General features: G+C 46.5%; 1 protein-coding gene and 1 pseudogene across 2 annotated transcripts in view; both read right to left on the reverse strand.

Annotated features, from left to right (window-relative positions):
- LOC104674800 overlaps positions 1–26,221 on the reverse strand; it is a 192,689-nt gene extending 166,468 nt beyond the window's left edge. Inside the window, exon 1 of the mRNA XM_030938027.1 lies at positions 26,000–26,221. Coding sequence (XP_030793887.1) covers positions 26,000–26,169 — 170 coding nt within the window. The 5' untranslated portion in view covers positions 26,170–26,221. The remainder of the gene's footprint in view (positions 1–25,999) is intronic.
- On the reverse strand, positions 14,373–14,898 carry LOC104674799 (annotated as a pseudogene). Its single transcript, XR_749685.2, has one exon. The product of XR_749685.2 is annotated as a macrophage migration inhibitory factor pseudogene (transcript).
- Positions 26,222–26,574: the final 353 nt, after the last annotated feature.

Here is a 26,574-nt window from a genome sequence, read left to right on the forward strand (position 1 = left end):
TTAATCTCTGTGCACGCCCTATCTTTCTCTCTCTCTTTTATTTTTTCTGAGACAAGGTGTCACTCTGTTGCAGCTCACTGCAGCATCGACCTCCCGGACTCAAGCAATTATCCTGTCTTGGCCTCTGGTAGCTGGGACTGCAGGCACATGCCACCACACCCAGCTAATTTTTTTTTTGTATTTTTCATTTTTGTAGAGACAGGGTCCAACTATGTTGCCCGGGCTGGTCTCCAACTCCTGAGCTCAAGTGATTCTCCTACCTCAGCCTCCCAAAGTGCCGGAATTACAGGCATGAGACACGATGCCAGGCCTCTATCTTATTTAACCCTTAGGAAAATACAGACTCAATTCACAGACGGGGAAACTACTGAGGTAGAGAGATTTTTAAGTTCATGGCATAATAACCTAAGTAGCCAGGCGTGGTGGCTCACGCCTGTAATCCCAGCACTTTGGGAGGCCGAGGTGGGAGGATCACGAGGTCAGAGATCGAGACCATCCTGGCTAACACAGTGAAACCCCGTCTCTACTAAAAATACAAAAAATTAGCCGGGCGTGGTGGTGGGCACCTGTAGTCCTAGCTACTCCGGAGGCTGAGGCAGGAGAATGGTGTGAACCCGGGAGGCGGAGCTTGCCGTGAGCCGAGATCCGGCCACTGCACTCCAGCCTGGGCAACAGAGCGAGACTCTGTCTCAAAAATAAATAAATAAATAAATAAATAAATAAATAAATAAATAAATAAATAAACTAAGTAATAAAATGAGGCAAAGGCCCAGAAGGTCTATGTCCCTCCTATTCCAGAACAGCACTCTCAACCATCACACCAAGGGCATTTCTTTTGAGATGATTGATGAAGGTGAACTACTTGGCCAAAGAAGTCCATTCCAAATTTGAGAGTCTACAATCCTAGGAAAATTCAACAGCAGTACTGGGTCCTAGCTATATACCCCGGAAATTCTGGCATAGGCAACCAGATGTGTGAAATGCCCACAGCACCACTGTTTGTATCGGGAGGGGGTGGGGGGACACCTGCAAACAACTCACATGTCCTTGGAGAACAGATCAATCAACTGTGGTCAGCCCACACAATGGAACAGATTATCACAGTGAAAAATAAGCTACAGCAGCAGGCATCAGCAAAGACTTACCAACATGATGCAGAGCGGCAAGGAAGCTACAGGCAGCATGGAATTTCTGTAAAGCTCTTTAAAAAGTAAAGGAAACAACACAGTATTTAAGAATACAAATGGGAGGCCAAGGTAGGTGGATCACTTGAGGTCAGGTGTTCGAGACCAGCCTGGCCAACATGGTGAAACCTCGTCTCTACTAAAAATCAAAAATTAGCCAGGCATGGTGGCAAGCGCCTGTAATCTCAGCTTCTCAGGAGGCTGAGGCAGGAGAATTGCTTGAACCCGGGAGGTAGAGGTTACAGTGAGCCGAGATCATGCCGTTGCACTCCATCCTGGGTGACAAGAGCAAAACACCGTCTCAAAAAAAAAAAAAGAAAAAAGAATACGCTTTTTTTTTTCATCCATGACATGATAAACATCAGCATTCAAGATAAGAGTTGGCCTGGCACAGCGGCTCACTCCTGTAATCTCAGCACTCGGAGAGGCCGAGATAAGAGGATCTCTTGAGCCCAGGAGTTCGAGACCAGCCTGGATAACATAGTGAGATCCTATCTCAACAAAAAGAAAATCAGGGCCACCAATGAGGGAGAATGCTCGGGGGGCAGGCACTGGAGAAAACGGAAAAGAAGATGGAGTTGGAGTCAACCATCAGTGTTCATAGTTTGGATCCTAGGCAGGGTGGAGAGGTCATGGGTATTTATTTACCATCATGCTTCCCAACTGGCCTGTAGGTGACAACTATAATTTTGTTTGTTTGTTTGTTTTGAGACAGAGTTTCCCACTGTTGCTTAGGCTGGAGTGCAGTGGCGTGATCTCAGCTCACCACAACCTCTGCCTCCCAGGTTCAAGCGATTCTCCTGCCTCAGCCTGCTGAGTAGCTGGAACTATACGCATGCATCACCATGTCCAGCTAATTTTTGTATTTTTAGTAGAGATGGCGTTTCAGTATGTTGGCCAGGCTGGTCTCGAAATTCTGAACTCATTATCTACCCAACTTGGCCTCCCAAAATGCTGGGATTACAGGCATGAGCCACCATGCCCAGCCTTACATCTACACTTTTGTAGCTATTAATAGTGTATAATGGTCTTCAGGTTGAAGCTACATTAAATTCATTCACCAATTCTGTCGCACCCAAATTATTTGCTGGCCATTTATGTTGTGAGCAGCACAACATAAATGATGCGATAGATTATTGGAAGATGATTCAGTATGTTGGGATTTTTTGGTGGGTACCCTGTGCCTCCTCTGTCCCCATGAATTTCTGCCAGGCCCACCAGAGCTGGGTGCTCCCTTCCATATTTGCAAAGTGGAAAAGCAGCACCACCTGATCAAGTTGCTGAAAGCACTGAGAAGAACTCATGTAAAAGCTGAAGTCATCCACAGCACAGGGCCAAGACTCTGGGAGCAGCAAAGCCATGTGGTCAAGATCTAGGCTCTGATACTTCTGGTTGAATGGCCTTGGCTGAATTTCTTAAAATGTCTGTGCCTCACACCAAAGCACAGGCAACAAAAGAAAGAGTTAAATGGGAATGAATTTAAAAAACCATTCAGCCTTAACAAGGCATAAAATTGTGACACAGGCTACAATGTAGATATACCTTTGAAAGATTACACTAAGGCGGGGCACGGTGGTTCATGCCTGTAATCCCAGAACTTAGGGAGGCCGAGGAGGGTGGATCACCTGAGGTCAGGAGTTTGAGACTAACCTGGCCAACATGGCGAAGCCCCGTCTCTACTAAAAAATACAAAAATTAGCCAGGCATGGTGGTGCGCGCCTGTAATCCCAACTACTAGGGAGGCTGAGGCAGGAGAATCTCTTGAACTGGGGAGGCAGAGGTTGTGGTGAGCTGAAATTGTGCCACTGCACTCGAGCCTGGGCAACAGAACAAGACTCTGTCTCAAAAAAAAAAAAAAAAAAAAAAGGAATGAGCTAGTCACAAAAGGACAAATACTATGATTCCACTTATATGGATGCTTAGGATAGTCAGATGCATAGAAACTGTGGATACCAGGGGATGAGGGAAGGGCGGGGGAGAGTAAGTGTTTAATGAGTGCAGAGTTTCAGTTTGGAATGAAGAAAAATGTTCCGGAGATGGTTAGATTAGTGGTGATGGTTACACAACAATACAAATGGCCTTAATGCCACTGAATTGCACAGTTAGAAATGGTTACAATGGCAAATTTTATTATGTAAATTTTGCCACAGTAAAAACATTTTACACATAAAAATTAAAAAGAAACTGTCTGTGCCTCAATCCCCACATCTGTAAAATGAGGATGGTGATCCTACAGTCCCCTCAAAGGGTTTGCTAGAGGGATTAAATTAGCCCAAACCTGCAGAGCAGTTAGAGCACTGCCCAGCATGCAGCAGGAGCTAAATAAATGAGAGTAAATTAGGAGATGCCCAGCGAGCAGCCAGAACTGCTCATTAAGACTCAACTCAGCCCCTCCCGAGCTGGGGAAGAATAAAGACAGGGATGCATGAAAGGCTGGCTTACTCAAGCCGACTCGCACAGAAACCCTCCCTGGCTGATGCGTCAGGCAGGCTCCTGGATTCTGGAGAGGCCCAGAGATGACCCAGGTGTCTCCACCTACTCAGCTTCTCCCAGGAACCCTTAAGCTCTTTACTTGGGAATAATAAGGAAGGGGCTGGAGAGGGAGGATGGAGGTCTTCCCCACCAGGCAATCTCCTCTCTACTCTCAGGTCCACTTTCACCAGCTGTCTGGATAAAAGAAAACTCTAGATTTAGGACAACTGAAAGTGCAAAAAAAATTTTCCATCTGTAGCAGGGGGCAGTGGTTCATGCCTGTAATCCCGGCACTTTGGGAGGCCAAGGCGGGTGGATCATCTGAGATCGGGAGTTCGAGACCAGCCTGGCCAACATGGCGAAACCCCATCTCTATTAAAAATACAAGCCGGGCGCGGTGGCTCAAGCCTGTAATCCCAGCACTTTGGGAGGCCGAGACGGGCGGATCACGAGGTCAGGAGATCGACACCATCCTGGCTAACACGGTGAAACCCCGTCTCTACTAAAAAATACAAAAACTAGCCGGGCGAGGTGGCGGGCGCCTGTAGTCCCAGCTACTCGGGAGGCTGAGGCAGGAGAATGGCGTGAACCCGGGAGGCGGAGCTTGCAGTGAGCTGAGATCTGGCCACTGCACTCCAGTCCGGGCGACAGAGCGAGACTCCGCCTCAAAAAAAAAAAAAAAAAACAAAAAACAAAAATTAGCTGGACTTTGTAGCAGGCGCTGGTAATCCCAGCTACTCAGAAGGCTGAGACAGAAGAATTGCTTGAACCTGGAAGGCAGAGGTTGCAGTGAGCCGAGATCGAGATTGCACTCCAGCCTGGGTCTGCCTCTCGTTTCCATGTGGTCTGCATCACCACCCTCCTGTTTACCTTTGGTTTGGGGGTGACCATGCTTTTGTTAAAGGAACCAGAGGTGAGCTGTGCAGCAACTCGTTTAATTTTCTTGAATACCCAAACACACCAGGACCATTTGTCTTCTCATTTTACAGATGAGGGAACTGAGGCACCAGGATCTGAAGCCCACACAGCTACTTGGCAGCAGGGCTGAGGTTCAAGCCACATGGTCTGTTATTAGAGTGGGAGGAGACAAAAGCTGACACGGGCCAGGGACAGCAGGAGAATCCCTGACTGATGTGGTTGCTGTCACTCACATGGCCTAAAGCAGAGCTGGGTCTAGGGGAGGCATTTACAAATACAGCCAGGAGGGCAGATAATGTTTGCACACTTTTTTTAGTTCAGAAATCAGAGCCAGAGAGCAGGAGAAAACACTGGGCAAAAGACCTAGAAGTTTCCTCTCCATGGAATCCTGGGATCAAACTGTTCCTCTCCTCCCCTTGTCTTCCTACCACCATGACATCTATCTATCTATCTATCTCTATATATAATATAATATGTAATATATGTTATATATTACATATTATATATAATATGTAATATATGTCTACACATAATATATAAATAATATATGTGTGTATGTATATATGTAATAATATATGTCTATATATATGTTATATTGTGTATAATAATATATATGTTATATACAATAACATATAACATATATTATATTATATATTATATATGTATATATACATGTTATTGCTATATATTATAACATTATATGTTATAACATGTTTTAATATGTTATATGTTATTATATATACAATAATATATTATAATCGTATACTATATAATATATACATATATTATAAACTATATAATATATATTATGGTATATATAAATATATATGATATATTATAGTATATATAATATATTATATATAATATATTATATACACTGTTATATAACATTATGTTATAACATGTTATGATATGTTATATGTTATTGTATATAACATATACTATATATTATGCATAGATACATTATATAATATATAACATATTATTATATATGATATATTATATATTATAGATAGATAGATAGATAGATGTCATGGTGGTGGGAAGACAGGGGGAGGAGAGGAACAGTTTGGTTCCAGGAGCCCATGGAGAGGAAACTTTATATAAATATATATATACATTTTTTATGTGTGTGTGTGTATATAATATGTATATATATATATATTTTTTTGAGACAGAGTCTCACTCTGTTGCCCAGGCTGGAGTGCACTGGCAACATCTCAGCTCACTGCATGCTCCACCTCCCAGGCTCAAGCAATTCTCCTGCCTCAGCCTCCCAAGTAGCTGAGATTACAGGCGCCCACCACCATACCCCGCTAATTTTTGCATTTTTAGTAGAGATGGGGTTTCACCATGTTGGCCAGGTTGGTCTCGAACTGCTGACCTCAGGTGATCCGGCCACCTCAGCCTTCCAAAGTGCTGGGATTACAGGTGTGAGCACTGTGCCCGGATGTTTACATATAATTTTAAAAGGTTTTTACGACACATGAAAAAGAAAAACAAACCCGTAAGCTTTTTATCTGTAACTCACAGCAACTGAGACAAGTACTGCTTTAATTTTTCCTCTTTTCCATCTCAGTCTCTAGCCAGAGATTGTCAATAACCAGACACTTGACGTTAAGATAGGTATAATCTGCAGCCAAAATCAAATGCCCTGCCCTTTTGGGGTGGCAAGAGGGGTGAGAATAGGGAAGTTGAGGTGGAAATAAAGAAAAATTTTACCTAGGGGAAAGAGTTTATCCTTCCTGGTTGACTCTGAGGTTCCAGACTCAGTCTTTGCACTGTGACCTAGGTTCCGACCCAGGTTTCAATAATGGTGAACTTCGGTAAGTCGGTTAACCTCTCTGAACCTCATTTTGTCCCATCTGAAAAAACTGGGTTGAAAATGTTTCCTAGCCAGTACTAGTCATTCACTAAGCAGTAAACGAGATAATGCACCCATCACACAGTGGGTTCTCGCCAGATGTAAGCTGCTGTAAATAATTACTATTACTATTTAATACTATTATTATTACTGCAAATCTTCACCATCAGTCAGAGGTAGGAATTAGTAGTTCCCATGCAGAGATAAGAACCAGGGATTCAGCCCCTCTGTAACAGGCAAACCCAACTCCTCCTATGCTCCACCCCCCAGCCCTGTCCATCAACCCTATCTGCTCACTTCTCCTAGAAACAGCTCCCAGACCTCAGTCAGCCTGCCTCCCTGGAGGACTTGCCTAAGACACCTCCTCTAGGAAGGCTTCCCATCAGCTGCTTCCTTCCTGGAGCTCTAGCACCACCCTGTCCATCTCTGGGAGGACCAGTAACTCACCCTGGTATTGTGGCCATGTGAAAATCATACATTTGCCTCCTTGCACTAGATTCCGAGGGCTCTCCAAGCTCTTCTTGGCTGCATAGCTGCAAGTCTCACACTGTCCTGCATGTGAGATACTCAGTAAATGGTGCAAGACTGAATTTTTATGAATCACATGAATTAATACAGGAAAAGTTCAAACCTGCACAAAGTCAGGGCTTAATATCTATATAATGCCATTTTATTATAGCTATTAGTAGTACTAAGTAACATTACTCCAAATTGTACCTATATTAATGCTGTATTATCATCGTCGATGCTCTTTCTCTTGCTCTGCGTCTCCCAAATGCACGGACTGGCTCTTGTAGACTATAAAAACTATAGTTCCTCTTGTTTGTTCCCTGTGAGAGCCTGACACAGTTCCAAGGGCATATTAAGCTTCTATAATTCCCATCCAGGGCCTTACTGAGTTTTTCCAGAAACATAATAAGACAGGAAATGCTGCACAAAATGGGGTGGACTGAGACTTTTTTCGTCATGATAGCCGACTGTTTTTTTCCTTCCTTCTTTCTTTTCTTCCCTCCTTCCCTCCCTTCCCTCCACTTTCCTACCTTCCTCCCTTCCGTCCCTTCCCTCCCTTCCCTTCCTTCCTTCCTTCCTTCCTTCCCCTTCCTTCCTTCCTCCCTTCTTCCTTCCTTCCCCTCTCCCTTTCTTTCTTTTCTTCCTTCTTTCCCTCCCTCTCTCCTTTCTTTTCTTCCTTCTTTTCCTCCCTCTCTTCTTTTCTTTCTTTTCTTTTTTTGACAAGGTCTTGTTCTGGCTGGAGTACAGTGGTGGGAATATAGGTCACTGCAGCGTCAACTTCCCATGCTCTGGCAATCCTCCAGCCTTGGCCTCCTGGACTACAGGTGCATGCCACTGGCTAATTTAAAAAAAAAAAAAAAAAAAAAAAAAAATTTGTAGAGATGAAGTCTCATTATGTTGCCCAAGCTGGTTTCCAATTCCTCCCATCTCAGCCTCCCAAAGTGCTGGGACTACAACAGGCAAAAGCTACCATGCCCAGTCTTTCTTTCACTTCCTTCCTTCCTTCCTGCCTGCCTGCCTGCCTGCCTGCCTCCCTGCCTCCCTGCCTTCCTGCCTTTCTTCCTTCCTCCATCCCTCTCTCCCTGCCTCCCTCTTCTCCTCCTCTCCCCTTTCCTCCCCTCCTTTCCTTTTTCTTTTCTCTCTTTTCTCCCTCCCCTCCCCTCCCCTCCCCTCCCCTCCCCTTCTCTTCTCTTCTTTTCTTTTCTGACAAGGTCTCGCCCTGTCTCCCAGGCTGGAGTGCAGTGGTGCAACTACAGCTTGCTGCAGCCTAGAAACCTCGTGGGCTCAAGTGATCCTCCCGCCTCGGCCTCCCAAAGTGCTGGGATTACAGGCATGAGCCGCCATGCCTGAAGGTTCTTTTCTTTAAGCAATTCTGCTGTAATTGTTTACTGCAATTGAAGCTAAATCTGAAAATCATGCTTGTTCCCCTGATGGAAATCAGCAATGGCTTACCAGCAGAGAGAGCAAAAGTCAGTGAGCTACCGGAAACCACTATTGCTTAATAATAGCCGACCCCATATTATGGAGCCCTGTGTTAACCGGCAGGATACAAAAGAACTGGCAGAAAAAACAAACACACAAACAAAAACCAGCATATGTTGAGGGGACGGAGAGAGAAAGGAAAAAGGAAAAGAACCGAAGAACAGGGTTATCCAGTATCTAAGGAATGATGACTTTTCCAGGCACATACAGACTATCACTAAAGTATGTAAGGAACTGAAGCAATTCAGAGTAGCATTACATACAAACAGTTTTAAGGGGAAAATGTCAACGCCCTGTGAGCGGGGAGGTGCTTGCTCAGTCTAGCATTCAAGTCAATACCCACTAATTAGGGAACACCCACTGTGACATGCCAGCTCCCTGCTAGGCGCTGGGGGAATGGAAAGGAAAGACATGAAATGCCTGAGGGAGCTTGTGCAATGGGTTAGAGGCACCTATAACCAAGGAGTTGCAAACTGCTGGCCCCGGGGGCCACATGCGGCCCACAGGTATTTGGTTTGGCCTATGAATGTTCCTTTAAAAACCTAACTGAAAACATTTAAAACTCAGGAGAGTTTGTATTTTAAAAGGCTTCTCTTTTAAAAGTGGAAGCTCTGGCAACACTGGGTCTATCTTTTGGCATGAGGAGAGAAAGGAGGCCAGGGGAAGAGGGAGCTGGAATCTAACAGCAGCCTCTGTTAACATCTAGCATCCTCTTTCTCTAACAGTATCTCTCTGATAACATCTAGAAGAGGGACCCCCTGGTTTGCCAATCCAGACACTTCTTTTTTTTTTTTTTTTTTTTTTTTTTTTGAGACTGAGTCTTGCTCTGTCACCCAGGCTGGAGCGCAGTGGCCGGATCTCAGCTCAGAGCAAGCTGCACCTCCCGGGTTTACGCCATTCTCCTGCCTCAGCCTCCTGAGTAGCTGGGACTACAGGCGCCTGCCACCTCGCCCGGCTAGTTTTTTGTATTTTTTTTTTAGTAGAGACGGGGTTTCATCGTGTTAGCCAGGATGGTCTCAATCTCCTGACCTCGTGATCCGCCCGTCTCGGCCTCCCAAAGTGCTGGGATTACAGGCTTGAGCCACCGCGCCTGACCGCCAATCCGGACACTTCTTACTGTATTTGATCAGGCCCACCTGGTGTGGTTGTACAATCTGTGCATCCTCCTAAACAGCTGAGTCTGGAACCCCTGACAGGAACCCACTGTGGAAACAAAATAGTAATACAACGGGGTATGAGCTGTGAGAACTCACACACACTGTGCTGGGAGGGGATCAAACACTGAGAACTAGTGTGAGGAGATGAGGGAATGCTTCCAGGAGGAGGTGACCCCTGAACGGAGTCGTAAAGTATAAGTAGTAGTTCATTAGAAGAGGAAATGGGGAAAGAGACAAAATCCTGTCCCATTTCCCTGGCTGGCTGATTCTCTCACTGTGTGAGACACAAACCTTAGAGAAGAATCTGCAGACACAAATCCTCTAAAGTCTGGAAGAATCATTTCATTGCAAGCCTTCAAAAATATTCACGCCCCACATTCACCTGCTGCCTCTGATCCCCACAATCATTATTTCTAACCCCAGGCAATCCTGACAATCCTTATTTCTGACTCCAAGGCAGTGCTTTCCTCCACAGGGCGAAGGCACTCAGCCTTGGGACAGTGAGGGCCAGATTCCTAGCCCAGGGCCACCGTGCATTCAGCAATTCAATACATGCTCACTGAGAGCCTCTGACGCACAAGGCACTCAAGCTAATAATGGGAAGCCATTAAAAGCTTTTAAGTGGTTGCCTTTCAGGATCTAGTTTGCCATTTGCAAAGCTCACTTGCTTGCAGGAGGGAGGTGCAGGATGCTCCTTAGCTTTTCCTTTTTAACAAGATCAGTATGCAGAGAATGTCTTCCAGTTGGAGAAAGTATGTATGGAATTTCCAGAGTCATGAAAAGGAAGAGATATGGCCTTTGCAAGGTCTGGAGAAAGGAAAGAAGAGGCCTCAGGCCAGCCAGGAACTTAGCAAAGGCCAGGGGGTAGCCCCCCTGCCCCAGCATGCCTGAAGCCCCCTCCCGCTCCTCTCTCTTTCCAGAAGGCACACTTCTGGGGGACCATCTGTCCCAGGTGTTCTCGGGGAAGGCAGCCCTATAAATGGGGAGGGACTGCAATGACCATAGGAAGGCCAGTCTGCCAGAGGAAGCCACTAGTCTCCACCGGCTGGGTCTGGCCAGGGCTTTTCACAGACGAAATGAAGTCTTTTGTTTAGTGAAAAGCAATGTACCACATGGAGAGGAGATATCTCTCTTCAAAATCTCTAAGTGCGAAGATTGGCTGATGTGATCCTAATGCTGCTGCTGGCCCAGTGGGATGAATCATGACCTAAGTGGGACTAAAACTATGGAACAAACTTAGTCACAATAAATGCCGGAAGGGAACTCTGTCTTCTTTAGCCACTCTCCTATAAATTCCTGGGGACTTTCCACACAGAGGACCTTTTCCTTTTCCCATTTCCTTTTGAAAAAATGGGAAAAGCCAAGCATTCCACCAGAGGGTAACTGACATACTCTCTGCTACATTACCTAGAATGTTCCAAACAGACTCCAGGCTGGCAACCCCTCCTCTGGACAAATCTCTCTGGCAAAGGCACATCACTCTAACCTCATCCCTGCCCCAGCTCAAAACCTTCCATAGAGCCGAGCATGATGGCTCACTCTTGTAGTTACAACACTTTGGGAGGCCAAGATGGGAGGATCGCTTAAAGTCAGGAGTTTTAAGCCTGGACAACAAGTGAGACCCTATCTTTATAAAAAATTAAAAACAAAACATTAGCTGGGGGTGGTGCCATGCACCTGTAGTCCCAGCTACTCTGGAGGCTGGGGTGGGAGGATTGCTTGAGTACAGGGGGTCCAGGCTGCAAAGAGCCACTATGGCTCACTGCACTCCTGCCTGAAGCAACAGAGCAAGACTCTGTCTCCAAAAAAAAAAAAAAAAACAAAACAAAAAGAAAAAATGAAAACTTTCAATAGCTCCCTGTCACCCACAGGGTAAAGTCCTAATGCCTCAGCACAATTTGGAAGATCCCTGGCTAACTCCTTCCTCAAACTTTGCCCTCCAAGAAGTCCTTTCTTTGTCTTTTTCTTTCTTTCTTTCTTTCTTTCTTTGTTGTCCAGGCTGGAGTGCAATGGCTCGATCTCGGCTCAATGCAACCTCTGCCTCCCGAGTTCAATCGATTCTCCTGCCTCAGCTTCCCAAATAGCTAGAATTACAGGCACCTGCCACCACTCCTGGCTAATTTTTGTATTTTTAGTAGAGATGGGGTTTCACCATGTTGGCCAGGCTGTTCGTGAACTCCTGACCTCAAGTGATCCACCCGCCTCAGCCTGCCAGAGTGCTGGGATTACAGGCGTGAGCCACTGTGCCCGGCCCCAAGAAGTCCTTTCTGTCTCCAAAATAAATTCCAAACTCATCCTCTTCTCTTCCTCTCCACTGCTAGAGCCGGGTCCAGCTCTCTCTCTTGGATTGCTGTAATTCAGTCCCCAAATGGGCCACCTGCTTCCATTGATCCACCATCTACCCAGCAAAAAGGTCAATCAAATCAGGCACCGCCCAGCTTAGCAGCCACCAAAGACTTAAAAAAGCACTTAAGGCCCTCCATGACCAAACACTTGTTCACCTGGACCCTGAGCGTTCACTCCTGTCCAGTCACACGAGTCTCTTGACACTCTGAATACACCAAAAGTTTTGCAGCCTCAGGGCCTTCACATATGCTATTATCTTTACCTAGGATATCCCTTCCCTAAACTGTTTTGAAAGAAATTTAAAGAACCAGCTGGATGCTGTGGCTTACAGCTGTAATCCCAGCACTTTGGGAGGCTAAGGCAGGCAGATCACCTGAGGTCAGGAGTTTGAGACCAGCCTGGTCAACATAGTGAAATCCTGTCTCTACTAAAAAAAAAAATACAAAAATTAGCCAGATGTCAGGGGTTGTGCCTGTAATCCCAAATACTCGGGAGGCTGAGGAACCAGAATTGCTTGAACCCAGGAGGTGGAGGTTGCAATGAACCAAGATTGCGTCACTGCATTTCAGCCTGGGTGACAGAGCAAGACTTTGTCTCAAAAAAAAAAAAGAAAGAAAGAAAAAGAAAAATTCGAAGAGCTTAGAATTGACAACCATGAACATCTTGTCATACGTATTTTCCAACTTTTTTTCTTTTCTACATATTTTCAAAATGTGTAAGTGATATGTGTAGGTATCTACCTTCTTCTTTAAAAAAAAAAAAAGCATTAAAGATAAGCCAGACACTATGGGTCCTCCCTGTAATCCCAGCACTTTGGGAGAACTGGACAGGAGGATGGCTTGAGGCCAGGAGTTCAAGACCTGCCTGGGCAATATAGTGAGATCTCATCTCTACAAAAAATATAGGCATGGTGGCTCACACTTGTAGTCCCAGCTACTCCAGAGGCTGAAGCAGGAGAATCATTTGAGCCTGGAAAGTAGAGGCTGCAGTGAGCCACGATCACACCACTCATACTCCAGCAACCTTGACAGAGTGAGATTCTGTCTCCACAAGTAAACTAATTAATCGAATTTTTAAAAAAGCAATAAAGGCAAAGTTAACGTAAGTTTTGACCTTCACAATCACCCCACTCCCCCTCTCTCCCCAGATAATGACAGTGAGTTTGATATAGATCTTTCCAGTCCATTTTTAAAACCTTCACATTCATCTCTAAATATCCTTAAGTAACATACAGCATGAGCTATGAATTCTCAGTCTTACCTAGGAATGGGGCTGCACATGTTTCCAGTTTCACTACCTGCTGCCAAGGTGGTCTCTAAAGTGACCTCACACACTCACTAACGGAGCTGAACACCCTGTGCCTTGTCAACACTTGAGTCAGACATCCTATTTCTGGCACATTGTAAAACATTAAACATGTATCTTGTGGAAACACCCAGATGCCCTTCAAATGGAGAATAGATAAAGAGTGGTATATCCATACAACAATATACCAGTTAGCAATAAAAACTACCAAACCCCTGATGTATACAACAACATGGAAGGGTCTCAAATGCATTATGCCAGGTGAAAGAAGACAAATCCGAGAGACTACATACTGTATGAATCCATTTATAGGACACTCTGAAAAATGCAACACTGTAAGGTCAGAAAACAACTCAGGGGTTGGTTAAAGCTGGGGATGGAGAAGGAGACTGGCTATGAAGGGACAGGAGGGAATCTGGGTGAATGACGGAAATGTTCTATGCCATGACTGTGATAATTACACAACAGTGTCACACAGTTCTACGCATTTATCAAAACTCTTAGCATTGTATCCCAGAAAGGATGAATTTTACTGACTAGAAATCAGATCTCCAAAACCTGACTTTGTTAGCAAAATTTAGAATCTTTTCACATTTATCATCCACTTTGCTTTTTTTTTTTTTTTCAGATGGAGTCTCACTCTGTTTCCAGGCTGGCGTGCAATGGCAAGATCTCGGCTTACAGCAACTTATGCCTCCCGGGTTCAAGCAATTCTCCTGCCTCAGCTTCCCAAGTAGCTGGGACTACAGGCGCATGCCACCATGCCCAGCTAATTTTTGTATTTTTAGTAGAAACTGGGTTTCACCATGTTGGCCAGAATGGTCTCGAACTCCTGATCTTGTGATCCGCCCGCCTCAGCCTCCCAAAGTGCTGGGATTATAGGCATGAGCCAAGGAGCCCAGCCATCCACTTTGCTTTCTATGAGCACCGCATGGTCATATCTTTCGCCCAATTTGCTATAAGGCTGTTTGTCTTTTTATTGTTGACTTTTGGGAATTCTTCATACATTCTAGATATTGGTGCTTTGTAATGTGTTATCAATATTGCAAATATCTTCTAAGTCTTTTATTTGGCTTTTAATACCATTGTAGTTTTTGTTGCTTAGATGTGCCTTTTTCCTTTTTTTTTTTTTTCAGTCTCTAAACCGTTTTATTTCTCCAGAAGGTTGGGGTGGGCGAGCCTAGAACACTGCGTGCGGCGGTTCCCGGGTCGAGACAGCGCAGACCGCGTGGGGCCCTGCGGCTCTTAGGCGAAGGTGGAGTTGTTCCAGCCCACGCTGGCCGCGTTCATGTCGTAATAGTTGATGTAGACCCCCGTCCGGGCTGATGCGCAGGCGCTCGGCCAGCAGGCTGCATAGCAGCTTGCTGTAGGAGCGGTTCTGCGCGCCGCCGTTCTTGCCGATGCTGTGCAGGCTGCAGAGCGCGCCAGGCTCGCTGGAGCCTCCGAAGGCCATGAACTGGTTCGGGACCACGTGCACCGCGATGTACTGGGGGGGCTTGCCGGTGGCCTGCGCCAGCTGCTGGGTGAGCTCGGAGAGGAACCCGTCTGGCACGGAGGCGCGGGGCACATTGGTGTTTACGATGAACATCGGCATGATGGCAGAAGAACCCGCACGCCCACGCAGAAGCACAAGGCCGCCGCTGAGCTACATGCCTGACTTCTCGGACACTACTGTGCCTTTTTCTTTAATATGGAGTCATATTGATCAGTCTTGCCTTTTCTGCTAATACTTTGTTCCTCTGGTTAACTTCTACTGAGTCTTTGTGTCTCACTCAAATCCTGATTCCTCAGACAGGATTTCAGTATGAACCCCCTTACCTCACAATAACCATCCCTTAATATGATTCTAGTATGCATTATTTCATATTCCTTACAACGTTATTTTTTCTTTGTCTATTTGCTTGTTTCCCCACTTAACAATAAGCCTCTTAAGAACTGGTACTAGTTGATCTACTTTGATCACTACTGAATACCAAGGCCTTGAGCAGAACTTGGCACACCACAGGCATTCCACAAATACCTGACAATAAATGAGATTGAAGAAAAATCCAATACAGGTGCATAGGCTACACATAAACATATGTGAGCATATAACACTGTACATACATGTTAATGACATGTTAGTGCAACAAAGACAGCAAAAAACATCACGTGTCTCACCAGGAAACAACAAATTCAGCTTCTGTGCAAATCTCATGAACCAACATATTTACCTGAAATTCCAAAAAATTCAGACATTATGCACAATAATGCTAGGACTGAGAATTTGGGTTTTTTTAATTAACTGAAAAATAGAAAACATGATCTATATAAACAGGCTGTTGTGAAGCTAAGCATCCACATCAAAGGAATGATAAAGTAAGCAATATAACAGTCACTGAACAGAAATATCTACCCAATAAAAATGACATGGACAGCCGGGCACAGTGGCTCTTGCCTGTAATCCCAGCATTTCGGGAGGCCAAGGCAGGTGGATCACATGAGGTCGGGAGTTCAAGACCAGCCTGACCAACATGGAGAAACCCCGTCTCTACTAAAAATACAAAATTAGCCGGGTATGGTGGCAGGCGCCTATAATCCTAGCTACCCAGGAGGCTGAGGCAGGAGAATCACTTGAACCCAGGAGGCAGAGGTTGCAGTGAGCTGAGATCGCGCCATTGTCTCCAGCGTGGGCAACAAGAGCGAAACTCGCTCTCAAAAAAAAAAAAAAAGAAAGAAAGAAAAAGAAAAAAATGACATGGACAAAGTGCATATAATATTCAAAAATGCCTATGTCCTAACAGTAACTAAGAAAAAAATCAGGATGTGTCCGGATGTGGTGGCTTACGCTGTAATCCCAGCACTTTGGGATGCTGAGGTGGAATCACTTGAGGTCAAGAGTTCAAGACCAGCCTGACCAACATGATGAAACCCTGTCTCTACCAAAAATACAAAAAAAAAAAAAAAAAAAGAAAAATAGCCAGGCATGGTGGCATCCCAGCTACTCAGAGGCTGAGGCAGAAGAATCGCTTGAACCTGGAAGGTAGAGGTTGCAATAAGCTGAGATTGCACCACTGCACTCCAGCCTGGGTAACAGAGTGAGAACCTGTCTCAAAACAAAACAAAACAAAAATAACCAGGATGCAACATATACACTACGATTAAAATACAGAAAAAAAAAAAAAAAAAAAACACAGGCTGGGCACGGTGGCTCACGTGTGTAATCTCAACACTTTGGGAGGCCAAAGTGGGAGGGTCACTTGAAGCCTGAGCGTGAGGCCCAATCTCTGCAAAAATAAATAAATAAGTAAAAATAAAACAAGGCAAAGACAAAACAGTGATTGTATTGTTTGTATTCAACTCAAGAAATATTATGTTTTATGAATTTACCAACCCCACCTCCCAGCTTTTAAACATTTATTTATTTGTTTGTTTGTTTATTTATTTATTTATTTTAGAGACAGGGTCTCATTCTGTCACCCAGGCTGGAATACAGTGGTGTAATGGTAACTCACTGCAGCCTCAAACTTCTGGGTTCAAGCAAGCTTCCTGCCTCAGCCTCCCAAGTAGATGGGACTACAGGTGCATGCCACCAAGCCTGGTTAATTAAAAAAATAAAAAAAATTGAGGCCGGGTGCAGTGGCTCATGCCTGTAATCCCAGCACTTTGGGAGGCCGAGGCGCACAGATCACAAGGTCAGGAGTTCGAGACCAGCCTAACCAACATGGTAAAACCTGGTCTCTGCTAAAAATACAAAAATTAGCCAGGCATGGTGGCGCGTGGCTGTAATCCCAACTACTTGGAAGGCTCAAGCAGGAGAATTGCTTGAACCCAGGAGGCGGAGGTTGCAGTGAGTCAAGATCGCACCACCGTACTCCAGCCTTGGTGACAGAGCGAGATTCCATCTCAAAAAAAAAAAATTTGTAGAGACAGGGTTTTACTATGTTGCCCAGGCTGGTCTCAGACTCCTGGGCTCAACTGATCCTCCCACCTCTACTCCCAAAGTGATGGGATTACAGGCATGAGCCGTAGTGCCTGGCCCATATTTCCTTCTTCCACCAAAATCCTCGAATTCTCAAGTCAAGTGCCTTCCTCCTTAAATCCACATTCCACATGAGTTTGTCATCTTTCTAGATGTATATCTGGGAAGTTGCTCCTTGCTGACAATCCTTGAAAAGTGCCCAGTTCTCAGGACCCAGTTGAAATCACTTATGCCTGGTTATTCAGGCTCTCCAGGATGTCCTGCCCCTCACCCTCACCCCACCTGCCTTTTCCACCTTCACCCATACCACCAGCCACCTTAGTGGACTTCCGGTTCGAGGCCTCGAACCTCTGTACTGCCACCCACTGCTGTCACCAAGGCCCAGGCTGAGACCCAACACCCCAGTGTCTTCCTTGCCTCCTGGATGAGTCTCTTCCAGCTTCTGGGCTGCAGCAGGCCTGGTTGGCTGTGGTCCCATTTCAACCTGCCTTCTTTCTCTCTTAGCAGTTACATCTGCAGTGTGCCTCCCTCCCACACTGGCAGCTTCCCGAAGATGGCAACAGTTTCTCATTCACGGCAGAACCCCTGTGCCTCACCCACACATTTGATTCACTAAATGCCGATCTCGTCCAAGGCATTGTTCCATCCAGTGAAAATATGATTCGAGCCACATGTAATTTTAGATTTTCTAGTAACCATAAAGTTAGAAAAAACAGATGAAACTAATTTTAATAACTTACTGTATTTAACCCAATATATCCAAAACATTATCCGTTAAATATGTAATTAACATCAAATAATTGGTTCATGAGATATCTTGGCAGGGCGCAGTGGCTCACGCCTGTAACCAGTAGCACTATAGGAGGCTGAGGTAGGCAGACTGCCGGAGCCCAGGAGTTTAAGACCAGCCTGGGCAACACAGGGAGACCCCAGCTCTACCAAAACTACAAAAATTTAGCTGGGTGCAGTGACACAGACCTGTGGTCCCAGCTGCCCAGGAGGCTGAGGTGGGAGGATCACTTGAGCTTGGGAGGTCAAGGCTGTAATGATCTATGGTCACACCACTACACTCCAGCCTGAGTGACAGAGTGAGACCCTGTCTCATAGAAATAAACAAATAGCCCAGGTGCAGTGGCTCACACCTGTAATCCCAGCACTTTGGAAGGCTGAGTGGGACGGATCACCTGAGGTCAGGAGTTCAAGACCAACCTGGCCAACATAGTGAAACCCCGTATCTACTAAAAATACAAAATTAGCCGGGTGTGGTGGTGGGTGCCTGTAATCCCAGCTACTTGGGAGGCTGAGGCAGGAGAATCACTTGAACCCGGTAGGCGGAGGTTGCAATGAGCCGAGATCATGCCACTGCACTCCAGCCTGGGTAACAGGTAAGACTCTGTCTCAATAAATAAATAAAGAGATACCTTACTCTTCTCACTAAGTCTCTGAAATCCAATGTGCATTTAACACATACAGTACATCTCAATCTCCTTTCAAGTGCTCGATACCCACATAGGGCTCACAGCTACCGTATGGAGAGCACAGTTTAAGATGCTAGGGATACAACAGTGAACAGCCTAGAAGTCCATTCTTGTGGCCCCGTCCACCACTTCCAGCCTGGACCCGGCACTTATACTCTGTGCATGTTTGTCCTGGTGCTCTGGCTCCTGACCCTGATTTAGTTTCTCCTCAACACAGCAGCCAGACTGACCATTTCAAAAGCCAAGTCAGATCTAATTGCTTTCCTTTTTAAAACACTGCAAGGAAGCTGGTCATAGTGGCTCACACCTGTAATCCCAATGCTTTGGGAGGCTGAGGTGGGTGGATCTCTTGAGGTCAGGAGTTTGAGACCAGCCTGGCCAACGTAGTGAAACCCCATCTTTACAAAAATAAAAACATTAGTCAGGCATGGTGGCATGCACCTGTAATCCCAGCTACTTCGGAGGCTGAGGCATAAGAATCGCTTAAACCTGGGAGGCGGAGGTTGCAATGAGCCGAGATCGCCCCACTGCACTCCAGCCTGGGCAACAGAGCCAGACTCTGCCTCACAACAAACAAAAAAACAAAAAACACTGCAAAGGCTCCCCATTTTACAGAGTATAAGACAGAATCTTTGGAATGCCCTGCAGGCTTTCTGTGAGGCTCCACACCGCATGCTGCTCAGGTTCTCCTATCTCCCTTGCTTACGCCATTCTCATCTCATACTTTTCCTGGCTGCTCCCCACCGCCCCAACACAGGCTCACTCCTGCCTCCACTTCTGTCCTAGCTCTTCCCAGAGCCTGAAACGCTCGTCCTTCCCCTCCTTCAGGTGGAGATTAACGTTAGCTCCTCCATGGAGCCTGCCCTGACTCTGGCCGGCCAACTTAACTGCGCAGCACCACGCCCAAGCCCTCCAGACACTGGCCCTGCTCTGCCTGTTCCCACAGCACTTCATAATCTTGAATACACAATTCATGTCCTTTTTTATTATGTCTGCTGTTCCTTATCTGTCTAACCCAGCTGTAACCTAAGCTCTAGCATGAAAATCTGTCCTTTTTCTTCCTTTCTGCATCCCCAACATCTACAGCAATGCCCTGCACAGAGTAGACACGCAACAAATACATTCTGGAAAAATGAATGGCTTACAATTTAGTGGGAGAAGAGAGACATATGGTATACTAGGAAGATAAGCACAATGGAGAAAAAATAACTCAGGAAGGGGAATGGAAGAAAAGGAGGCTGCCATTTTATGAGGGAGGAGAATAATACAACAATAATAAACATAGCAACTACCGCTACATAGTAACTACTATGTGCCGGAGCCTGTGCTAAGCACTTTACTGTTAACACAGTAGGGCCAGGGCGACTTTACACAGGAGTTAGTTTTTGCCTGCACTGCCTCCATCTGTCCCCTAGCTGTCTCTGGGGACCAGCCTGCCCCACTACTGTGTGACATCCACTAGGACAAAAGCTCCAAGGGGACAGGGATGTTTGTCTCTTCTGCTCCCTGGTGGATCTCCAGCAGCTCAAACGGTGACAGGCATACAGCAACTGCTCAGGAAATGAATGCATCCATCAGTCTTGAACCAAGTAGTCAATGTTAGGGCTAATGCACCAGAAAAAAGAGCCCTGAAGAATAATAAATAATAATTGCTTTACTCAAATGTTTTACTGAAGGGTTTACTTCCTCTGTGCTAAGTGCTCTGCTAAGTGCTCTGCACCATCCCTGGGAGGGAGAAGCGATTCTCCTCCCCTGCTCAGCAGCTGAGGAAATGGAGGCCTACTGACCTGAAGTAACTTGCAAAGGCAGTCTGACATCCGAGGGACAGCCCTCTGATTCCTGTCCTTCCTGAGACCCACTTCTGCAGCTTTATTTACCTTCTTATCTGTTTCTAACTTATATAGGCCAGGGTTTGTTTCTGATGCTTGCAGAAAACTAGAGTGAAGTCACTGCCATCTTAAGAGCTAGGCAACTAGAATGTTACCCCTGTATTCAGAAACCACTACTTCATGCAGCCACAGGAAGTAGTAAAGCTCAATAATTGGAACAGTAATGATATTAGCTCACTTTTACTGTGGGCTCACTTATGAGCCCAGGTCCTCTGCCAGACACATTCTGTTCATCATCTGGTTTGTCATCACAGGAAACCATTCTATAGATGAGGAAATTGAAGCTAAGGAAAGTAATTTGCCCAAAAATAACCAGATCTACACTCCTCAGCTCCCTCAGACATCCCCAGTGCCTCCCGCTACTGTCTGTTTTCCTTCTTTTTCATCAGCGTACTTTCCCTACAGGCAAGCCCCCCACTTCCCACCATGTCAAGCTGTCTCACATCTGAAAAAGATAATGACTGTAACTGTGTATCTTGTTTCCTTGAAGACAGAGCAGTTCTTTCTTTATTTTTTAATTTTTATTTTATTATTTTTTATAGAGACAAGGTCTCACTCTGTTGCCCAGGCTGGTCTCAAACTTCTGGGTTCAACCAATCTTCCTGCCTCAGCCTCTCAAAGGGCAAACATTACAGGCATGTGCCACCATGCCGGGCTGAAACAGCAACTCTTGACAGCCACCTGATTCAACAAAGTACCTGGGCTGTGTTGGGCACTTAGATGCCCCTGTTCTCAAGAATTTCACAGTCAATGATAATAAAGAGTCAGATAAACAAAACAATACCTCATACCTCCCCTCCCCCCCCCCACACACACACAACAGTTTGGAATTTTGCAATCGAAAAATGAATGAGACCATTTCCACATCATGTATATAAGTCTTGTGTTTTATGACCTGACATTGTTTTTGTTTTTAATGACAGGGTTGGGAGAGGGGTCACCACAACCTTTGTAATGCTTAGGGTCCCTAAACACCTAAACACACCCAAGACAGAGGTGAGTACTTAGAAGAGACGGTTGGAGGGTGAAGGGAGAGGTAAAGATCATGGAAAAAGAGCTCAATCTCCCATCCACAGTGAAGGTTGATAGTAATTAAATCCTGAAACCTAATTTTGGTCACAAAATCCAGTGGTATACCTGATTGCAGCCTCTTGCAAATGATTATAGATTTTGCACAAAGACTGAGGCATTTTTCTGTTTGTTTGTTTGTTTTTTGAGACAAAGTCTTACTCTATCTCTTAGGCAGGAGTGCAGCAGCAATCTCAGCTCACTGCAACCTCCGCCTCCTGGGTTCAAGAGATCCTCCTACCTCAGCTTCCCGAGTAGCTGGGACTACAGGCGTATGCCACCACGCTGGGCTAAATTTTTTTTTTTTTTTTTTTTTTTTTTTTTTTTTGTATTTTTAGTAGAGACAGAGTTTCACCATGTTGGCCAGGCTGGTCTTGAACTCCCGACCTCAGGTAATCTGCCAGCCTCAGCCTCCCAAAGTGCTGGGATTACAGGTATAAGCCACCACACCCAGCCAAGACCGAGGCTTCTGACCTCTACCCATGACTCCTGCTCACACCCACAGCCCAGAATTTTCCAGCATGGCAGCCCTCACCTAAGGCCTCTTGGCCCCTTTGTCTCTGCCTGGTCCATGGCTGCGGAAAAAGCCGGCAGCCAGAACATGAGGTATCTTTGTCCAAGATGTTCAGCTTTCTGTTTGTGCCTGAGGTACATGGGGAGGGTGGGAGACACACTCAGTCCTCCTGCTCAAGGTCAAGGGGTATACCCTTTTCTTGTTCTTTTTTTTTTTTTTTTTTTTTTTTGAGACTGAGTTTTGCTGTTGTTGCCCAGGCTGGAATACAATGGTGCGATCTTGGCTCACGGCAACCTCCGCCTCCCAGGTTCAGGCGATTCTCCTGCCTCAGACTCCTAAGTAGCTGGGATTACAGGCATGCGCCACCATGCCCAGCTAATTTTTTGCATTTGTAGTAGAGAACTGGGTTTCACCATGTTGGCCAGGCTGGTCTCAAACTCCTGACCTCAGGTGATCCACCTGCCTCAGCCTCCCAAAGTGCTGGGACTACAGGGGTGAGCCACCGCGCCCGGCCCTTTGCTTGTTCTTAATCTCACTATCCTCTAACTTCTGAGAGTCACACTAAGAAGTCAGAAGACTGGTCCAAATCCCTGCAGCTCTGCCACTCCCAAGCTGTGTGACCTGGGAGGATATTTTTAACCTCTCTGGGCTGTGGGTTCCTCATATGCAAAACCACAATAATAATAATCCTATTTTACAGGAAAGTTAAATGAGATCATATAATTTGAAGTGTTAGAACCAACCCTACCCCCATAACAAGAATTCTATCATTGCTATACATTTCATTATAAGTGCCTCGTGGAGTTGTAGGGAGAAGGTGAAGAACATGCTTTGCGTGATAAATAATGTCCATGTTATACATGCACTATTATTGTTCTTATTATTAATTGTCATTTATTACCATTTTTAGTTCCTTAGATTACTTGAGGTCAGAAAACAGAAGAGACAAAGAGGGCTCCTGCCAAAGGACCCATTTTGGCAGCATTCCAAAAGGTCTTGAATTTCTGAGACTCTCTAGGGATGATATTGAAGTGACTGTCCACAGGACTCAATGGTCCAAATGATTCCAGATTGTTGCTCTGTTCCCATCATCAGTCAGGGTCCCACCACAGACACTGGAAATACAAGTTGGGACAGGGGGATGTGGTCCTGATCCCTTAAAGAGATCACAAACCTGCATCAGGAAACAACAAAAAGCAAAACAAGGCCGGGTGCCGTGGCTCCTGTAATCCCAGTACTTTGGGACGCTGAAGAGGGCGGATCACCTGAGGTCAGAAATTCGAGACCAGCCTCACCAATCTGGAGAAACTCTGTCTCTACTAAAAATACAAAATTAGCCGGGCGTGGTGGTCCATGCCTATACTCACAGCTACTCGGGAGGCCTCCCAGCATTTTGGGAGATGGAGGCGGACGGATTACCTGAGGTTGGGAGTTTGAAACCAGCCTGACCAATCTGGAGAAACTCCGTCTCTACCAAAAATACAAAACTAGCTGGGTGTGGTGGTGCATGCCTGTAATCCTAGCTACTCAGGATGCTGAGGCAGGAGAATCACTTGAACCAGGGAGGCGGAGGTTGCAGTGAACTGAAATCAAGCCATTTTACTCCAGCCTGGGCAACAAGAGTGAAACTTTGTCTCAAATAAAAAAAGCAAAACAAGAGAAAAAGGAGAATGTCATGTCTGCAGCCAACTATGAAAGCAAATGTAAAATAAAAAGGCCACACATCCAGAAGAGCCACCTGACATATAAAACTCATAGCAAAGGGTAGCCATCAGCAGGCCTGCCGCTGTGTCTCCAGAGAACCTGGACGGGCAGTTATCCAAGGTATTCCACTTCCCCCAGATAATCTGCCGATGGTCTGCCCAAATGCAGGGCCACTCACACAAATAGGAGGAAAGAACAGGCTGTCTTATAGTCCAGGAGATAGCTTGACGAAGCTGCCAGAGAAACGTGTCCATCTTGGGCAGGCAGAAGGCCCAGGCATAGCAAACACAGGCTCCAGAACCCAGCCAGAGTGCCTGCCTACCGCTCAGGAGGCGGAAAAAAAAAAAGTAAAGAACAGGGAGTTGATTTGATGTGGACAGTGAGAATTCACCAGGTTTTCAGACCAGCAAACATATAAACTAGTGGGGATCAGATATGTCAGAACAGAGGGGAGAACACCCCCTTTCCAGTGTAGAAAAGCTCCAGCCACAGAAACATACAGCATGGAGGTGGGGGGAACGGGGGGCGGGGGCAGGTGTTTAAGACAGAGGAAAAGGAAAGTTAATCAGAAAAAAACCAAAACAAAACAAAAATGGACTTCTATTTTTCAAGAGAAGCCGTTTATGCAAAAATTCTGCACTCAAGGTAGATAAGGCAACAAGAATAAGCCACTCTTAAACAGGCAAAACAACAAAACCAGTTAACAAATCCCCTCTGGGAATTCAAAGGGTACAGCATATACCCCACAGTGGAGCCACCCAGCCTTTCCATCGTCATACCCGTAAGTGGAATTCCAGTTGGGCCCTTGTGCCGACGTTTTAGACCACGAGGCACGTCCTCACCTCCAAGATGTAACTCATCTCAAATAATGGAGACCAGGCCACGAGGTTTCTCCCAGACATGGATTCTGTATTTGTCCTTCTGCAGCTTCCAGGAAGGTTTTCCTCCTAATAAATCCGTCAGAAAGTTCCACTCAGGGTTCTGAGGATTGATGCAACCCCCTTCTTGACTGATCAGAGCTTTAGAAAGATTCGCTATGACCGCAGGACTATGTCAAGTTGAACAAGTCTCAACTTGTCGCTGCCAGTATGCAAAATAGGTCTGAAACATCTTATAACAGACAACACAGCAGACACAGTCCCTGCATCCTCAGGGCCTCCGCCCACCCACCACACACAAACACATTTCTCTAGGGTTTTTTGTTTTGTTTTGTTTTGTTTTTTGTTTGTTTTTTCCGGCAAGGGAATAGCCCCAGTAGCCAGGATTCACAGTGGTGGAGTGGGCGAGAGCCAGGCTAACAGCCTCTCTCTGGAAAACCTAAGACCAGAAAGGAAACACCGAAACCTCATCCTCTTGTCTCTAAACCCTTGCATGTGATTTCTTCTCTTCTCTAATGTTCTAGAAGGGCCTAAAGTCAGGAGCTTAGGTGAACAGAAGAATCTTCAATGCCTGCAAACCATTAGGAAAATGCATGAGGCATCCACGCACAGACACATGCAGCTTCAAGGCTGTGCTTCCTGAAAGTCTACACCCAGAACCACAAACACTGGCATAAGTAAGAGCACGTTAGCAAGAGAAGGCAAACCTAATTAAATCAATAGCCCAGCCGAGAAGAATTACCATGATGAGGTTTTAGGAGCACCCAACAAACCCCCTCACATGCGATGCAAAAGCAGAGAAAGTCTCAAAACACAGAGTTACTGAGTTTTTGGAAATCACCTTCGCCCAGCCCTAAGCGGGGGTGGGAGGAAGGGGGGAGTGATGGTCAAAGGATGGAGGGATGATTACACATACACAGACCTCTAGTTTCGCCCGAGGGGCCTCCAAATCACATCGTGGCCCCAAATCTGTTCTGAATGCAGAGGGGTCTATTTTTGGAGATTAGTTAATATGCCTTTGATCAAGTTCATAAATCCAGAATTGCCTCTATGCACCGGCCATCCGGTGTCATCCCCCTCCCCTCCCCCTCCCCAAACGCCCAAACCCGCCGCCAGTCTTGAGGCTGGTGATGAGGACAGTGCACACCTAGCACACACGCACTGGATTCCGAAAGCCCCTTTCCTCCCTCCAACTACTCACAGCGCATCCCTTCCCAAGGCCAAGGCTCGAGAGTTTCCAGAAACGCAGGAGACAAAATTGGAACTTACTGGAGGGCAGATCTGGCCGTGTCTCCACAGGTCACAGGGACCGTCAACATCCTTTCCGCAAGGAAATCCACGGGAAGGTGCGGGGGGTCCCGAGGCACATCCTTGCTCGCAGCTCCTCGTCGCCCCTCCTCGTCCCGGCCTCCCTGAGCCCGCTCGGCCCGCGGGCCCATGTGCTCGGCGGCCACACGCGCTCTGCCCGGAGGAGCGCGGGGCTGGCGGGTGGCCCGTGACGTCACGGCGACTCGCGCTCGGGCCTCGGGGGAGGGGGGAGGCGCGCGCCGCCCGGCCCGCCGCGTGCGTCCTCAGTCCCCGCGCTCCCGGCCTTCCCCAGGTCCCCGCCCGCCGCCCGGTGCGCCCCTCTGCCCGCTTCCCGGCAGCGCCGGGCACTGAGCCGGGGAGGGCCGCGCGCGGAGGCGGGGCGGGCCTGGGCCACTGCGGCCGCCAAGGGCCCAGACTCGAGGAGCTGAGGGGATACGCTCTGCCCTGGGCTGGGGGTCCTCGCTACAAGCGCGCCGGAGTCCCACCGAGCCGGAGGGAATCCCCGGTGATGCCAGCTGGCGTGTGCGCCGCGCTTT

Source organism: Rhinopithecus roxellana, chromosome 9 (genome assembly GCF_007565055.1).
Source record: "Rhinopithecus roxellana isolate Shanxi Qingling chromosome 9, ASM756505v1, whole genome shotgun sequence".
NCBI classification, from domain to species: domain Eukaryota; kingdom Metazoa; phylum Chordata; class Mammalia; order Primates; family Cercopithecidae; genus Rhinopithecus; species Rhinopithecus roxellana.